General features: G+C 41.8%; 1 protein-coding gene across 5 annotated transcripts in view; it reads right to left on the bottom strand.

Moving 5' to 3' along the window:
- The window catches only part of FOXP2 (forkhead box P2), a 792,940-nt gene that overhangs the window by 91,033 nt on the left and 683,773 nt on the right, over positions 1-18,134 (bottom strand). For all 5 annotated transcript variants that reach the window (XM_070755486.1, XM_070755485.1, XM_070755487.1 and 2 more), the window contains 2 exons: positions 7,037-7,250; positions 2,506-2,610 (listed from right to left, as the gene is read on the bottom strand). In XM_070755486.1, coding sequence (XP_070611587.1) covers positions 2,506-2,610; positions 7,037-7,250 — 319 coding nt within the window. The remainder of the gene's footprint in view (positions 1-2,505; positions 2,611-7,036; positions 7,251-18,134) is intronic.

Consider the following 18,134-nt stretch of genomic DNA (forward strand, 5'->3'; position numbering starts at 1 on the left):
AAATTTTAAAAGAATGCCAAATATAATTTGCCTTAAAATATATTAAGAAATATACGTATGTAAACTTGCAGGCATATGAAAATAACACTTGTTTCTAAAGTCATTATGAGATGTACCTCTATGCTCTGCTGTTAAACTGCTGAGTCTATCCTCCGCTGGCTTTATACCATTTGTAACATTTCTACCAACATCCTGGCAACAAAGCAGTGCAATTTCAAATGAACTAATTAACTTAATTGTTGATGAAGCATGAAGTAGTTCATTGACCCTGTTAGTTGCCCCACAACAATATAAGAGCATCAGCTTGCGAAGTTACTCATCTATATAAACCTATGTATAACTTTTCATTAGGATTATTTGTCTGTATGACTGTTTTAGCAACTGACTACGTTTGTGTCCAGTCCTTTCACAGTACACAGAAAGAAAATATAAGAAAAAATATAATTTTATAAAGTTTGTAATTACACAAGCTTTATAAAATTGTTAGATTCTTTGCTCATAATTTTATTTTTCTCTGATGTTGCTCCTAATTTTAAACATACACTCCACCCATTCATACTAAATGCAAATAAATATGCTGGATTTTTATTTTATATTTTGTAGTATAACAGGATATAAAATTAAACAAAGGGTCAATATAAAAATTGATAATGGAGTGGGATGATAGAGAAACTCTAATTCTCTAATGCACATTTTATCTTCTCAAACATATTATTAAATGTTTTGAATTATACTCATATGTTATAGCTATACTTTTTTTTTTCTTTTTGGTATTTGTACCAGTAAGGGATGATTCTAAGGGATAGTTGCAAGGGTAAAATCCAGCTGGTTCAGGAGAACCGGTAGCGGGAATTTTAAGTAGTTCAGAAAATTGGCAAATACCACCTCTGGCCGGTCCCAGAACGGGTAGGAATGGAGATTTTGCAATATCTTTCTCCTAGAAGTGGGGAGGGAATCAAATAAATCCAATATTTTGCAGTATCCTTCTCATGGAGTGGGGTGGCACACCAAGGCACACCAAGCCCACAGAAACGATAGTAAAAAAAAATTGGATTTCACCACTGGATAGTGAGCAGTCAACTTATCAATTTTCTAGTAACTGACTTCTACCCAGAATGTGGGAGGATATTCTTACAAAATATTTGTATTCAATATATGTAGCAAAATCTGTGGTATTTTGGTGAACACATTCACATTTGTTGGATTGAACATAGTACTGCAACATTTCCTTGTGGAAAATTGGCATACAAATTAACACCGAATGTATTTCTCCTATGCTGCCAGTCTTTCAGAGCAAAAAAGGAATTTATTTATTTATTTGATTGGATTTATATGCCATCCCTCTCCAAGGACTCAGGGCAGCGTACAACATATAAAAGTAAAGAATACAAAAATAAATTCAAATTCAAAGTCCAATATTACATAATTTTTTAAAAAATTAAAATTTAAATAATCCATTTAAAAACCACACATTCACACTCACATTCATTCATACCCGAATCACCTTAAAAGGTCACTGGGATACATGAGGTTGGAGACGATCCCATAGATAACTTTGTCCAAGCCATGTAGGGCTTTATAGTCAGTAACCAACACTTTGAATTGGATTTGGAGACCAACCAGCAGTCAATGCAGCTCGCGGAGTGATGTAGATTCATGGGCAAACCTTGGTAAGCCCATGACAGCTCTCACGGCTGCATTTTGGACTAGCTGAAGTCTCTGAATGCCTGTGAGTAAAGGCTCTATATTCAAGGTTAAGAAGTAGTGCTCTCATGAAGTCTTGTTCAATGCAGGTTATTGTCTTAGACTAAGGTAAGCAGGAGCTTTGGTAGTTGAGTTTTATAAAAGTGCTGGAGTTCTCAGCAGTGTTTGCAAGCCAAGAAATAAAAAAGGTAGCTGTTTCAGAATTACCAAAGCCCTGTCCCTTTGCATGGATATGTGATATCAACACATGTACAAAAGGGCAACATTTTGACATGCTGTCATGACTTAATTTTGGGAGAAGCTGCCAAACACTTTTTTTTAGAAACTTAATAATGGAGTATTCCGATAGTGAAGATTTCTTTGAAAACTACATTTAAGAACTGATGAATGAATTCAGCTTCACAGAAAGAACAATGATTGTACATGCTAATTAAGCACCCTTATTTCTTCCACCAAGATATCAACTATAGTGCTGAATCCCATTCTCAACAACATCTAGCACACTGCCTGAGGCCCACAGGCCCATAGTTGTCTTATCTTTTGTAAATAATATAGTTGAGTACAAGTTATTTTCTAGGAAAATTTCTGCAAAGAGGCAAGTTAAAACCATGCTACTAATTTTTTAAGAATTATTTTAGATAAGAGAAAGGGGAACAATTCTATTTGTGGAACAGTCTTTTGTGTTCTATTTGTGATATATTTTGCCAACTAAAAAGTAACATCACCAATGCCATTTACATCTCAGTTTTATATCTTTGTAATCTTAGAACTTATGATCAAGTTCAAAAAAACACAACTTACTTTAAAAACTGTCCAAAATCTTCACAAATACTTTCACATCCAGGCCATTTGCAAACTCCATGGCCATAGAGAGTATGAGAGGCTCCAGCCTCCTCGTGTGTTGAGCTGCAGTAAAAGAATATGACATAAGATTCACCTCAAAAGCATAACAGTTCGATTTGAAATATTATATTAAGGATCAAAAGTACCAAAACAATAAACCTATGGTAATCACAAAAATCTTCCTGCTGAAATTTCAATTGTAAGTTCAAATCAGCTCAGAGAAGAAAATAACCAGAAATGTTAATGAAAAATGAAAAGAAATACTTTACTGCATGGTACACTCAGTTTTACTTTTGACCTCAAATTAAGAATTTGGCTATAAATAAAATTTATTAACAAAGACTTGATCCTTTTTGATAAAATGCACTATATTTTCAGTCTTTTGTTTCACAGTTGAGACAAAATATTCTGAATTCATCCAGTACTTATAGTGAACTGTACTGATTCAAGCTGTTCCGAGTAAAAAATGTCCTCTTTTAAGTTTAGTTGTTTCTTCTCATCCTAGGTTCAGCCATGCTTCTATTGATCCTGTTTAGGGTGGAGTCTCCCGGGGAAAGAAATTAGCAAGTTTTAAAGGTCAAAGCCTGTGATTTGCTACCATAGAGGACCAGGACTTTTGCTGTAACCAACTGATAAATTACTGGAATGGATTACTATTGCAGCCACAGATGGAGAGTATCTTGCTGTCTTCCACAGGAAATTCCCTATCCCATTTAGGAGCCTTTTAGGGTGCTTTTATTTTTATTTAAAACAATAAAATGACATATAAGGGGGGAGGGGAGACAAATTTCCTTATCCATCTGTTATTTTTAAACTCATACCTCTTAAAAGATCAAAATACATTTTTCCTTCCCCTTCCAATATAGGAAGTTTGTTTATATGCAGAAAATTTATATTTCCAATTAGATGTATTGTATGTGTACAATTTTGCTTACTCAAGTGAATATCTATATATAACTCAAATTCTTGTGTCTGTAACCTTCAGTTCGTGAAATTGGAAAACACAGGGTAAAAATTATTGAACCAAGGTAACTCAAATGCACTAACCTACAAAATGTGAGGATACAAGACTTATCTTGCAATTAAATTTGGAAAAGCTGTGGCTGCTTCAGCACTACTATGATTGCTGACTATACTCCCAAAAACCTGTAGGTTGCATGGTGCAAGGAAAATGGGAGAGCCACACCTCCGGCCTCTTTTCCATCTTCCTCTGGTTCCTGCACCAATTGGCTGGAAGCAAACCTGACAATAGACAGGTGATTGGCTGCTTTGGAATTAAGGCTGAAATTTGAAATCTTTTAAAAATGGTAGATAGAAAGGGAAAGGATCAAATGCCTGTTGATGAGATAGAGGTGTCTGGGAATACCAAATGTTGATAGATCAGTTCTTTTTCTCCATGGAGAGAAAGGGTCTTGGGCAGAGGTGGGTTTCTCCTGGTTCGGACTGGTTCACCCAAACTGATAGCAACCTATTGTTATAGAATCAGTTTGGTTAGTGCCAATCTGTGGATGCCGTCATGTTTTATTTTATTTTGGGGGGATTTAAAAAAAATCAATTTCCCCCCCTTCTGTGCATGCGCAAGAGTCGAGTTTTCAGCACTGTGCATGCATTGTCATTTTGTTTTCAGCTTTTGGGGGGCAGGGGGGAGAATTTATTTTTAAAAAATTGGCACTCTGCATGTGTGCACACCATGAGGCACAGCCACGTGGCGTGGGAGGAAGTGAACTGCCAAGATCCCCTGATCTTGGGGACATGCTGGGATGTGGAGCAGAGGTGTAATTTTCCTCATGGTTCACAACACCATTTATTCTTCATCACCACCTTGCAAAATTTATTAAACGCCAGGCAGTTTTCTGGGTCAGCTGAAGAAGAAGTAATTTCTAACACTTTCCGAATAAATGGAGAGCTGGTTGGAAACTGAAACTAACTCCTACACCCACTGCATTTTTGTCTACCTGTGGTCATTGTTTCTCTGACTAGCTAAGGAAATATCTGTGAAAGGATGACCAATTGGGGCATGGGTTGCTAGTATTTATTAACAGAGCTCCACTTTTTAAAATCAATTTCTTTTGCAGCTTTGCTACTGTTACATCCCCACCCCCATTCCCCAGCTTATGGATGTCTTTCTTTTAAAAACCTAGGTCTCAAAGGCCTGGAATGGCAGAGGAGCTACTAAGGGGTGAAAGGGAAAGTAAGGGCCAAATATGACAGCGGAACATGAAGATAATAGCTGCACAAAGGTTATTTTCCTTAAAGTTGACCACTATTCCTGTGGTAGTAGCAATGCCAGCAGCTGAAACCATGAGGTTAAATTAGGGCCCAGTGTTGATGGGAGGGTTAATACATACTCTAATATAGCAAAGGAAATATCTTCAACAACAACCTCATACTGGTGGCCAGAAGGAACAGAAGCTTCTCCTCCTGAGTTTTCAGCTGGTGGCACTGGTGTCCCAGAAGACTAGCTGATGACCACAACCATTAAAGCAATCATATTCCTCTGAGAATTCGGTAAGTCAGAGTGGCTATGAAGACACTATAAATCTTTCCGTTTAACATAGGGGATGCTCAAGTACACATGTAGCTGTCATATAGATGCTGCTACAAAGAGCAGTAATAGGGACATTGTGCTGCTGAAGCCACAAAAAAGGAAAATATTTGAAGGCATTAGACCTGATGAAACTATTGTTGAAACTATGGCTTTGTATGAGCGTCGCCCAGAAAGTAATGCACATCCCCTTTTTTTCCTCAGCCTACAGTAATGGTACAAATGTGATATACATTATTTGAATTGTCAGGAGTGCATGTGTAAATTTTGCATTTCTTCAGACAGATAGCGTAGCTGCAGCAGTGTTTCAAAATGGCGTATGTATGTGATGCACATTACCAGCAGCGTGTCATCATTGAATTTCTCACTGCGGAGAAACTGGGTGCAAGTATATATTGTGCAATAACCATTAAAATTACAGCCATGTTCATTATCTTATCTATTGTTAAATTGATACTAATACATAACATAATGATAATAATAATAATAATAATAATAATAATAATAATAATAATAACAACAACAATAACAACAGCAGCAGAGTTGGAAGGGACCTTGGAGGTCTTCTAGTCCAACCCCCTGTCTGTCCACAGTTACTACTGTTTGAAATGAAATGGACATATGATTTCATTTAATTAACTTTATTGAACATAGTATGGTACTACTATCTCTGCTATTCTTTTGAAAAATTCATAAATATTGTAAGCTACCCAGTTCGACAATGAGATGAGTGGCATATAAATTTACTAAATAAATAAAATAAAATATGGAAACATAGAAGTCGGACGGCAGAAAAAGGCTTCATGGTCCATCTAGTCTGCCCTTATACTATTTCCTGTATTTTATCTTAGGATGGATATGTTTATCCCAGGCATGTTTAAATTCAGTTATTGTACTATTATTAAAGAACAAACAAACAAACAAACAAATAATAGATAAATATCACTAAATATAATACAATATAATACTATATGTTTATAGTCTTGCTACAAAACTTATATGTTTCAGAAATAATGTTATGCACAAACAATAGAATGTAAGCACTAGATATATGTGCATGGAAGCAATTCTTGGTTGCCTTGTGAATATTGCTTATAAATATTATGGTCTCCAGTCCATGTAACATTATTATGACTAATGTTGCAATGTTTGCTACAGCAAATTTGAAGTTAATGAATACAACAGACTTTACTCACCAATAGGCTAAGAACTATAACTTAAGTTCCCCTGTTAGCTGACTAATAACAAAATACTGGAATTAGTGGCTTGGATCTAGAAACTCAAATCCCAAATGGTGTACTTGGATAGACTATGATCCTATGTATCCAGTCCAATGTTCACAAGCAATTAACAATTTTGATCAGAAAAATCAGTTGCTATTTATCACTAATGGCACACTACTGATACCACTTCATAAGTTTGTATGATGTCCTTTAGTTACAGTGTGGCTTATATGTAACCCATAAATAAGATCACTTAAATAAAATAAGTCCAATTTTATATAATGGCTTGAAGAGGTGGAGATCAGGTTTTAAATTTAATATGGCTGAATGAATCTGGTCCTTTCACAATCTCTTAGTTTAACTCTATAAGGATAAAGAGAATAGAAATTCATGTGTACTGAAATATGCTCTTGAAGGAAGAATGGACTAAATATATATTTTTTAAAATTACATTGCATAATTGGTTTATTTAGGGAATCCCTCTTCCAAGGTCATCCTTGTGTGCTATAAGGCAGGGAAAAAAACACATCCAAAGAACAATAATAAATCCATAAATCAGACAGGGAAAATATGATCATTCTCTTCATTGGTTAAAACTGATGAAAATAATCAATTTTTAAAACTAAATCAAAATGACTAGGTTCAAAGCAACATCTTGCTCAATTTTAAATTAATTGTGTGAGCCATACCAGATGAAAAAGCAGATGAATTCTGTTATTACCTGTCTCGTCTTGCATTTAAAACTGATGACTGTCCATTCACTATGGACTGATGAATTATTGGTGGTGATGCTTTGGAAGTGGTAGAGGAGGTAGTAGAAGAAGAATTGTTAGTAGTGAGGTCTAGCCCTCCATGCTTAATGCCATTGTCTTCCATACTGTGAACTCCAGTAACTTCTTTCCATAACTGCTGAATCTCAGCAGGGCTTAAGCCAGCTATAAAATGAAAGAGAGCTCCAATAATATAGAAAAGTAAGGGGTTCATATAATGAGCTCAGTATTGTTAATGGATTAATGCTAACAATAAAGATGATATAGTTTCCCAATATATCAACATGTAGTAAAATTCAATTTCATTTTGCCAAATTTCAATTAAAGGTCACCAACCTACATAATATAATCTCTCCTGAAAAATTTGTTCAAAGATCAATAGGAGGAAGCTACAACTAGCAATAGGAGGAAGCAACTACTATTTGAAAAACAGGTATTAAAACAAATATTTAAATGAGATTTTACATAGTCTTTAGAATATTTTCTTATTTCTGAAGAATGGCTAAATGTATATATATATATATATGTGCAAATATCACAACTGTCTTTTCAAAACTGAAATGATAAACTAAAAATAAAAAGTGGCTTTAACACAAATGCTAGTATTGACAAGCTCATTTCAGAAAAAAAATAAAATATAAAGAAAGAAATTAAAGATTTTCATAAGATTAAGGGCAGGATTTCAGCTAATATATTATTTTTGTCTCATGAATTAAATTTCTATGTAATTTTAAATTTCATTTAAAAATCATTTTTAAAAGGAAATTGTTTTAATAGAAGAACAATACTTTAATGGTCACTGTTTTAAGTGTGCCACTTCAGCAGGGAAAAAATGAGAGAAACGAATAGCAAAGTTTCACAAATTAGCACATCAGAACAACCAGCATTATTTGACCAAATATACATAACACATTTCTGATCATTTGTTGTTGTTGTTTTGCCAGATACAAAAAAAATCACTGGAGATTCTTAATATCTGAAGCAAATATATACATTCTATCCTCCTTTTTACTATTAACAATGTTTTCAAGAATGTATTATTTCATTTCAATTATTCAAATGGACATCATTAATTTTATAAGCAAGACTAATATTTTATATGCAATTGCATGTCAATAATATTAAATAAATTAAATATTACTTTGAGAAAAAAGAAACATTTCAGTGTGGGCTTGCCTATCTTCTATCAAAAAATTGTTCCATAAAATGGAGATTGTCACCATAAACATCTGTAGATACGGCAATGAAGACCAACAAAATTAGCATCACAATCTTACAATGAAAAATCTAGCATTCATGTATTTTGGTATAATGCCACAATTCAAGTATAAAAGGACAGAGTTTCTGTTGTGAAGTCACAATTTAGTTTTCATCATTGGTGAAGGACAGATGTCTTTAGTCACAATAAGGTATTCTAGCCCCTACCCTACTCTTATAGCCAATATAGCAGAACAGCTTAATCAGATGAAAAGGTGTTGAGCAGGGGTCCCCAAACTTTTTACACAGGGGGCCAGTTCACTGTCCCTCAGACTGTTGGAGGGCCAGACTATAAAAAAACCTATGAACAAATCCCTATGCACACTGCACATACCTTATTTTAAAGAAAAAAACAAAATGGGAACGTACTATTTAGAAATTCACATATGTTTATATTTTGTTTTTAATTTTCTTTTGTTAACATCTGATTGGCTATACAAGGTTTTCTTGGCTTATAGAAAAATGTATAAAGAAAGAAGCAAGCACTTAGGGAACTTTAAGGAGGGAATTTAATTAAAAGAAAATGAATGTAACTGGATGACAAAATTAGAGAAAAAAACTTTTGCAACTTTTTTGATGATTGATATTAGTTACTAACAAAATACCGCATTTTATTCATGAAAAATTAGATGGTACACTGTGTTGTTTGAATATATGTTAAGAGGAAAAAAATTACCCCTCCCAAAACAGTCCTTCCTTCTTCTGTCCCTCCATTCATTTCATCCTTCCTTCCTTCCTTCCTTCCTTGTTCCCTCCATTTCTCCTTCCTTCCTTCTTTCCTTCCTTCCTTTTTTCCTTCCCTCCTTCATTCCTCTCCACTTCTCTTTCATTCCTTCCCTCCCTTTCCCTTTCCTTTCTTTCTCTCTCTCTCTCTTTTCCCTCTCTCTCACAAAAACTTCTGTGCCCCGCCATGCGCCTTGGAGGGTGAGGGGTGGGAGAGGCTCCGCCGCGAACACCCAAATTATCAATCTGTATTTAAAGTATGCTTAATATTTAACGAAGCCAATGTCTAAAAAATATGAGAGAATTCTTGAAAAATGAGAAGACTCCAAATAACAAGGTGTTTTTTAATGAGGGCGTTTTTCTTATCCCTACAAATGATCCTGCAAGAAAGCTTTTTTAATTTAACACATAGCTGAGACCCATGTAGTGTGATCACTTATTGTTTCAATGAACAATTCCAATATTAAAAAGTCTAAGCAGGCAGAATGAATGAATTTGAGGGGGTGAGTCTCTGTCTCTCTCTCTGCTAAAAAGATGAGACTCCCCACAAGTCAACTTATGGGAAAGATGGAGAGAGGGCGAGGCAACAGCTCCAGTGTAGGCAGAAGTCTATGCCCACCGCTTTTTCCCCAGAGTGTCACTTCTGCGCGCAGGTGGTGAGGCCATCCAACCGCTGCCTCTTGTTTCCTGGGGGGGTTTTTTGCTTCCTGTTTCATCCCGGAGACATGAAGAATATCAGCAGGAGTGGGCGGGGCGTGGTCTCCAGACACAGCCGGAGAAGCCAGGTGGGGCTCAGAGCCCATGGGGGTTTCTCCCGGCCAACAGCAGATCAGCTGTCGGGAGGGAGAAACAGCGCCGGCTGTACCGCGCGGGGTTTGAAAAACCCGCACGGAGTTTGTTTTTTGCCTGCACGGCTGCATGACCACACAGGCTAGAGGGAGCAGTGGCCAGGAGCTCAGGATGCGGAGACATCCTGTGCTCCTGTCACTCACCCGCAGGCTGGATAAATGCCCTCAGTGGGCCGCATGTGGCCCGCGGGCCGTAGTTTGGGGACCACTGGTGTTGAGGCTATAATGAAGCAGATAACCGCTTAAATATTATTGATTAGAGCTTTTTAGGACCTCTTTCCCCAAGAAATGATTATTGGCTAATTGGGCATCAAGTTATAGTTGTTCACCAATAAACATGAACTTAAGAAGCTAAGTAAATGAATTGTGTACTAGATTGAAATATGTAATAGCAATAGCACTTAGTCTTATATACCGCTTTACAGTGCTTTTTACAGTCCTCTCTAAGTGGTTTACAGAGTCAGCATAATGCTTCCAACAATCCTCATTTTACCAACCTTGGAAGCATGGAAGGCTGAATCAACCTTGAGCTTGGTGAGATTCGATCTTCCAAACTGCAGTCAGCAGAAGTAGGCTGCAGTATTGCTTTCTCACCACTGCACCACCACAGCTGATAATCACACTTAGTTGGAATTATACAACAGAAGTGTGATAATAATTTAACATTAAGGCTATTAAAGAATATCTATTGTGACAAGGCTATTGTATCTGGGAAAGATGTTAGCTCTCATATCAACTGATTTAATACAAATGTTCTTTGCTCTCTGAATATATGTCAACAAGCACTCTCCACTAAATACTAATTTAATCAATTCCTATATTGAAAAAAAGGGATGTCAGTTTTACTTACTTACTTACTTACTTACTTACTTACTTACTTACTTACTTACTTACTTACTTACTTACTTACTTACTTACTGGATTTATATGCTGCCCCTCAACGAGGACTTTGCCATTCACTAATATACAGTAGTTAGTTTCATATAGACAATAAAGAGCATTTAGAACAAACTTTTTAGCAACTTCTCATAAATGCAATCTTCCAATACCAACTCTTTGAAACAAACCTTGAAATGCGCGGCCGGTGAGTCATCCCCGGCCTGGATTTGCCGCAGGGCCAGGGAGACACGGCCCTCGGCGTAGCCGCCATTTTGAGGGCCGGGATCTTGCGAGATTTCGCGAGATCCCAGCCATTTTGTGTCATCGGCCCAGGCCGATGACGTCGTCGGGGGGCGGAGCCTGCCAGCCCTATAAAAGAGGCTGCACAGGCTTGGGGCCTCCTTTTCGCCCCGACGACGAGCAAGCGAACACCCGGCTGGGGTTCGCTCTTCACCCTCGGCCATCTTGAAGACAGCCTCGTGGCGTCGGTCATTTTGGAGGCTGCAACTTGGACCGAGGCCTGGTTTGGATTCGTGGGGGGACGGAGAATTTGGAGACCCCCCCTGGAATACAGGGGGGATCTTCCTGGGTGGTTGCCTTTCCCCTCTCGGGGGGGGGTCCCCATTTTGGCCTTGGATGGCCTGGTGCCGGGTGTGTGTGGCCTTGTAGGCCTGGTTGAGGCCTTCAGCCTGTTCAGCCTAGGGGCCCAGGGGCGAGCCTGTTGCTCACACTAAGTTAATTCTACCTTACAAGGCAGGATTTGTCAGAGCAAATCCCAGTAAAGGGGTTTTGAGCTCGAATTTTACCTTGCTAGGTTAATTCTCTGCCCTACAAGGCAGAGGCCCCAGGATCAAGAAATAGTGCTATCCTAGTTCCCCATTCGGCCTTCTTAGGCCGGGGTTTGGGGGAGGTGGGTGGCCTTACAGGCCCGGTAGGCCTGATCCTTTAGGCCCCAATTTGCGGTGCGGCCTCTTAGGCCTGAGGCGGGCCTGCACTATGTGGGCCTCACAGGCCAGAGTTTTTTGTAAATTTTCCCTTACTCTTGCTTTATTATTGGTAGTTATGGCTCCTAAAAGGCAGAAGCCCCTACCTCCACTTATGGAGATGGTGGCGAGGCCTAGGAGAGCCATGAGGCCCTCTGTCAAGGCTCGGCTGGCACAAGAGGAGGCTCAAGTCAGGGCCAGGCAGGGGGAGCAGGGTGAGGGATCCCCCCCTTTGACTGAACCTAATGTACCTGCTCATTCTTGGTATAGGATAATTGAGAGATTGGATGTCTTGGATACACGCTGGAGGTCAGTGTACAGGCCTGGGGGCATCATCCCATCAGTCCAGCGGCCCATGGCAGGCCACCAGGTGAACCAGCGGCCCAGACCGGGCAGATGACAATGACCAGCTAGCTCAGCGGGAGCTGGGTCGTCATGGATGGCTTCTACCCCGTTGGGGTCAGGTGAGACAGCACTGCACCCAACACTTACACCGCCCCTCCCTCGGGCCAGGCAGGTTCTTTTGCCACCGGTTTGAGGGAGTGGGGTCAACACATTCATGGGTAGTCCAGCCCTCACCTGCAGTCAGGTGCGGGCTTCTCCCACTGCTACTGCAACAGCCCAGGCCCCTTTGATGGCTTCAGTGCCCTCGACAGGGTCGGGCGAGGGGACTGTGGGGGCTTCCACGGTGCCAGGCCCCTTGGCTTCGGTATGGGCAGTGTCCATTCCTCGGGGGGTTACCCTCCACACCTTTAGGTTTTCACCTGCATCCCGCCATTAGAGAGCGGATTTGGAAGGGAGAATATGTGGATCTATTTTATTTATTTATTGGATTTGTATGCCGCCCCTCTCCAGAGACTCGGGGCGGCTAACAGCGACAATAAAACAGTGTACAATAGTAATTTGGTATTGATGATTAAAAATCAATTAATATAAAAACCAAACATACATACATACATACCATGCATAGAATTGTAAAGGCCTAGGGGGAAAGAGGATCTCAATTCCCCCATGCTTGGCGGCAGAGGTGGGTTTTAAGTTGTTTACGAAAGGCAAGGAGGGTGGGGGCAGTTCTAATCTCTGGGGGGAGTTGGTTCCAGAGGGCTGGGGCCGCCACAGAGAAGGCTCTTCCCCTGGAGCCCGCCAGGCGACATTGCTTAGTTGCCGGGACCCAGAGAAGATCCACTCTGTGGGACCTAACTGGTCGCTGGGATTCATGCAGCAGAAGGCAGTCCCTGATGTAATCTGGTCCGGTGCCATGAAGGGCTTTATAGGTCATAACCAACACTGAATTGTGACCGTAAACTGATCGGCAACCAATGCAGACTGCGGAGTGTTGGTGTAACATGGGCATATTTGGGAAAGCCCATGATTGCTCTCGCAGCTGCATTCTGCACAATCTGAAGTTTCCGAACATTTTTCAAAGGTAGCCCCATGTAGAGAGCGTTACAGTAGTCAAGCCTCAAGGTGATGAGGGCATGAGTGACTGTGAGCAGTGACTCCCGGTCCAAGTAGGGTCGCAACTGGTGCAAAAGGCGAACCTGGGCAAACGTCCCCCTCGCCACAGCTGAAAGATGTTTCCCTAATGTCAGCTGTGGATCGAGGAGGACGCCCAAGTTGCGAACCTTCTCTGAGGGGGCCAGTGATTCTCCCCCCAGGGTAATGGATGGACAGATGGAGTTGTCCTTGGGAGGTAAGATCCACAGCCACTCCGTCTTGTCTGGGTTGAGTTTGAGCTTGTTGACACTCATCCAGGCCCTAACATCCTCCAGGCACTGGCCCATCACTTCCACTGCTTCGTTGGCTGGACATGGGGTGGAGATGTATAACTGGGTATCATCGGCGTATTGATGATACCTTACCCCATGCCCTTGGATGATCTCACCTAGCGGTTTCATGTAGATATTAAATAGCAGGGGAGAGAGGACCGACCCCTGAGGCACCCCACAAGGGAGAGACCTAGAGGTTGACCTCTGATCCCCTACTAACACCGACTGCGACCGACCAGAGAGGTATGAGGAGAACCACTGAAGAACAGTGCCTCCCACTCCCAACCCCTTTAGTTGGTGCAGAAGGATACCATGGTCGATGGTATCGAAAGCCGCTGAGAGGTCAAGAAGCACCAGGACAGAGGACAAGCCCCTGTCCTGGGCCCGCCAGAGATCATCCATCAACGCGACCAAAGCAGTTTCCGTGCTGTAGCCGGGCCTGAATCCAGACTGCTGAGGACCTAGATAATCGGCTTCTTCCAAGGACCGCTGGAGCTGAAGTGCCACCACCTTCTCAACAACCTTCCCCATAAAGGGAAGGTTGGAGACTGGACGGTAGTTATTGAGTATGGCTGGGTCCAGGGAAGGCTTCTTGAGGAGGGGGCGCACAAGTGCCTCCTTATAAGGAGCCGGAAAGGACCCACTCCCCAAAGAGGCGTTGACAATCTCCCGGACCCAGCTCCGCGTCACCTCTCGACTGGCCGAAACCAACCAAGAGGGACACGGATCCAGTAGACAGGTGGCGGAACACACAGCTCCAATGGCCTTGTCCACTTCCTTAGGTGTCACCAAGTCAAACCTCTCCCAGACAGATGGACAAAAACGTTTAGCCCCAGTCACCTCGACTGACTCGTTGTCAGTTGACTCTTTTTTACAATTGGAGTCGAGGTCCGCTCGAATCCGAGCAATTTTATCAGCGAAAAATGTGTTAAAATCCTTGGCACTACTCTGCAAGGGCTCCCCAACTCCCCCCTGGTTAAGAAGGGAGCGGGTTACCCTGAACAGAGCGGCCGGGTGGGATTCCGCTGATGCAATCAAGGTGGCATGATACACGCATCTTGCTGCCTTGAGTGCCACTTTGTAAGTCATAATATGAGCTCTTACAAGTGTTCGATCGGATTCGGACTTACTCTTCCTCCATCGCTTCTCTAGACGTCTCTTCTGGCGTTTCAACTCCCGGAGCTCCTCGTTGAACCATGGAGCTCTACGGGGTCTAGTGCCGTGGAGAGGTCGCAGCGGTGCAATTCGGTCAAGGGCCTCCGCTGCAGCCTTGTTCCAGGCCTCAGCCAGAGACTCTGCCGAATTGTGGATGAGTGCATCTGGAAGAGCCCCAAGCGCCTTCTGAAAGCCTTCTGGATCCATCAGGCGCCTGGGGCGGAACAACTTAATCGGTTCCGCCTCCCTGTGAGGGAGGATTGGAGCCAGGAAGTCAAGCCGCAGTAGAAAATGGTAAGGCAATACTTCTAAGCCCCTTAATCTCAGACCATTACTCAGTTGCTCAGAGAGGAATACCATGTCGGGTGCGTGCCCCCCCTTATGAGTCGGACCCTGCACTACTTGAGTCAGGTCCATGGCTGCCATGGTGGCCATGAACTCCTGTGCCAGCCCAGAGGATCCACCGAGCAACGGCAGGTTGAGGTCCCCCAAGACCATAAGCCTAGGGAACTTCACCGCCAGCCCGGCCACCTCCTCTAGCAGCACAGGCAGGGCTGTTGACACGCAGCTGGGAGGCAGGTACGTGAGTAACAAGCCCACCTGAACCCCTAGGTCCAACTTCACGAGGAGGGACTCGCAACCCGCAATCTCTGGAGCAATGAGTCTACGCAGGCACAGGCTTTCCCTGGCTATAATAGCCACTCCTCCCCCCCTTCCCTGGGGTCGAGGCTGATGCCATATCCGAAACCCAGCTGGGCAGATTTCAGAGAGAGGAACTCCTCCCTCCGGGCCCAGCCAGGTTTCGGTCACACAAGCCAGGTCGGCCTCCTCATCCAGGATCAAATCCCGGATTAGGAGAGCTTTATTTACTACCGACCTGGCATTGAGTAGCAACAGCTATATTCTGTATGTGTTGTCAGCTATAAATAAATTAACTGCCTTGCAGTGGCCCTGGGTTGGGCCTAGAGGCAAAAAGGAGCTGTGACGTTCCTTGAAATATACCAGGGTGATCCGACATAAAAAAACATATACCCCCTCCCTGGTACACAGCTGGAAGGGATCTGATCTGATAGCACCTCTGCTAAGTCTCTGCCTTACAAGGCAGAGTCCACAGGATCAAATCCCAGTAAGGAAGGGTGTCGCTAGCTGATGAGGCCAGAACAAGGCCAAAATGGGACCATCCTAGTCTCCCTTAATTTTAAAATTCCAGCTAAAAAAACATTTGACACATACAGAATATAGTTGTCGGCTATAAACTGCCTTGAAGTGGCCCTGGGTTGGGCATAGAGGCAAAAAGGAGCTGTGACGTTCCTTGAAATATACCAGGGTGATCCGACATAAAAAAACATATAACCCCTCCCTGGTACACAGCTGGAAGGGATCTGATCTGATAGCACCTCTGCTAAGTCTCTGCCTTACAAGGCAGAGTCCACAGGATCAAATCCCAGTAAGGAAGGGTGTGGCTAGCTGATGAGGCCAGAACAAGGCCGAAATGGGACCATCCTAGTCTCCCTTAATTTTAAAATTCCAGCTAAAAAAACATTTGACACATACAGAATATAGTTGTCGGCTATAAATAAATTAACTGCCTTGAAGTGGCCCTGGGTTGGGCCTAGAGGCAAAAAGGAGCTGTGATGTTCCTTGAAATATACCAGGGTGATCCGACATAAAAACACACACACACACACACATATATATATGTATATAGGGGGGTACCAGCCCAATTAGACTTGGGGCGCTGGAGGAACTGCTTAGAGAGTATCACCCTTGTGGGAGGGCGGTTGCCCTCTTACAGAGTTTTTACTGTGGGTTTCAGAATCCCATGTCGGGCCTAAGTAGGCTTTCATGTCTGACAACCTTAGATCGGTTATCGGTCATGAAGACATTGTTAGGGCTAAACTTCAGAAGGAGGGGGCCGAGGGCAGGGTACTGGTACCTTTTCCGTACCCGCCTTCACCGGCTCTTAGGGTGTCCCTCCTGGGGGGTGGTTCCCAAGAAGGCTAGTGGTGAATTTCAGTTGATTTACCACTTATCCTTCCCGAAGGGAGAATCAGTGAATGATTTGGTTCTTGATGAGCTTTGCTCAGTTCGTTATACGTCCTTTGATGTGGCAGTGGATAGGGTAGGAAGTGTGGCATAGGAGCCCTCATGGGAAAATGCGACATTAAGTCTGCATTCTGGCTCCTTCCCATACACCCGGATGATTTCTGGCTCCTGGTTTTTCACTTTGAAGGTGGCTATTGTGTAGATAGAGCACTGCCCATGGGCTGCTCTATATCTTGCTCCCTGTTTGAGAGCTTCAGCACCTTCTTGGAGTGGGCGCTCAAGAGGCGATCCGGTTCTGATTCGGTAATTCATTGCCTCGATGATTTCCTGGTGGCTGGGCCTGTGCATTCAGAGCAATGTTTGGCTCTAATGCCGGCCTTTGAGACCCTTTGTGCTCATCTGGGGGTTCCTTTTGCCCCCCGAGAAGACTGAAGGCCCTGCCACCAGGATTACCTTTTGGGTATTGAATTGGACTCTGTCGAGCAATCCTATAGATTGCCCCTAGAAAAGCTAATTAAGATCCTGGGTAAATTGGACCAAGTGTTGGCTAGCCGTAGGGTGACCCTTCACCAGCTTCAGGAATTGGCCGGGCTACTTAATTTTGCCTGCTGGGTGGTGGTCCCCAGCAGGGCCTTTTCCCGGCGTGTGTACATGGCATGAAGGGGCTCTGTTTGCAAATTTGTAAATTTAATAGACGCTATTTATTCAAAACCAACAACAAAAATTATATTAAATAATGAGCAACTGGAAACATTTGAAATAAGTAAAAGAGTTCGACAAGGATGCCCGATATCACCCTTATTATTTATCTTATCTTTAGAAACTTTATTGATAAAAGTAAGGGCAGATCCAAAAATAAAAGGTTTGACCATTGAAAAAAATATATATAAAGTCCAAGCATTTGCGGATGATTTGACTTTCACAATAGAAGATCCGATAATAACAGCTCCAATATTAATACAGACAATAGAACAATATGGAAAAGTCACAGGATTAAAAATAAATAAGAGTAAAACACAATTTATAGTGAAAAATATGAGTAAAACCCAAGAAAGAAAACTTGAATGCATTACAGATATGAAAATAGTTAAGAAAGTTAAATATTTGGGAATATGGATAACATCAAAAACAATATCATTAAAAAAATGACAATTATATGAAATTAATAGCAGAAATCAAAAAAGATCTAGAAATATGGAACAACCTAAAAATATCCTTTTTGGAGAGAATTGCCACAATTAAGATGAACATTTTACCTAAAATTTTGTTTTTGTTTCAGGTTATTCCAATAAACCCCGGGGGGAATTTTTTCAAAAATTTAACAATGATAGTTAAAAACATTTATGGCAAGGGAAAAAAGCAAGAATAAAGATAAATATTTTGGAAGAT

Source organism: Erythrolamprus reginae, chromosome 6, assembly GCF_031021105.1.
Source record: "Erythrolamprus reginae isolate rEryReg1 chromosome 6, rEryReg1.hap1, whole genome shotgun sequence".
NCBI lineage: Eukaryota > Metazoa > Chordata > Lepidosauria > Squamata > Dipsadidae > Erythrolamprus > Erythrolamprus reginae.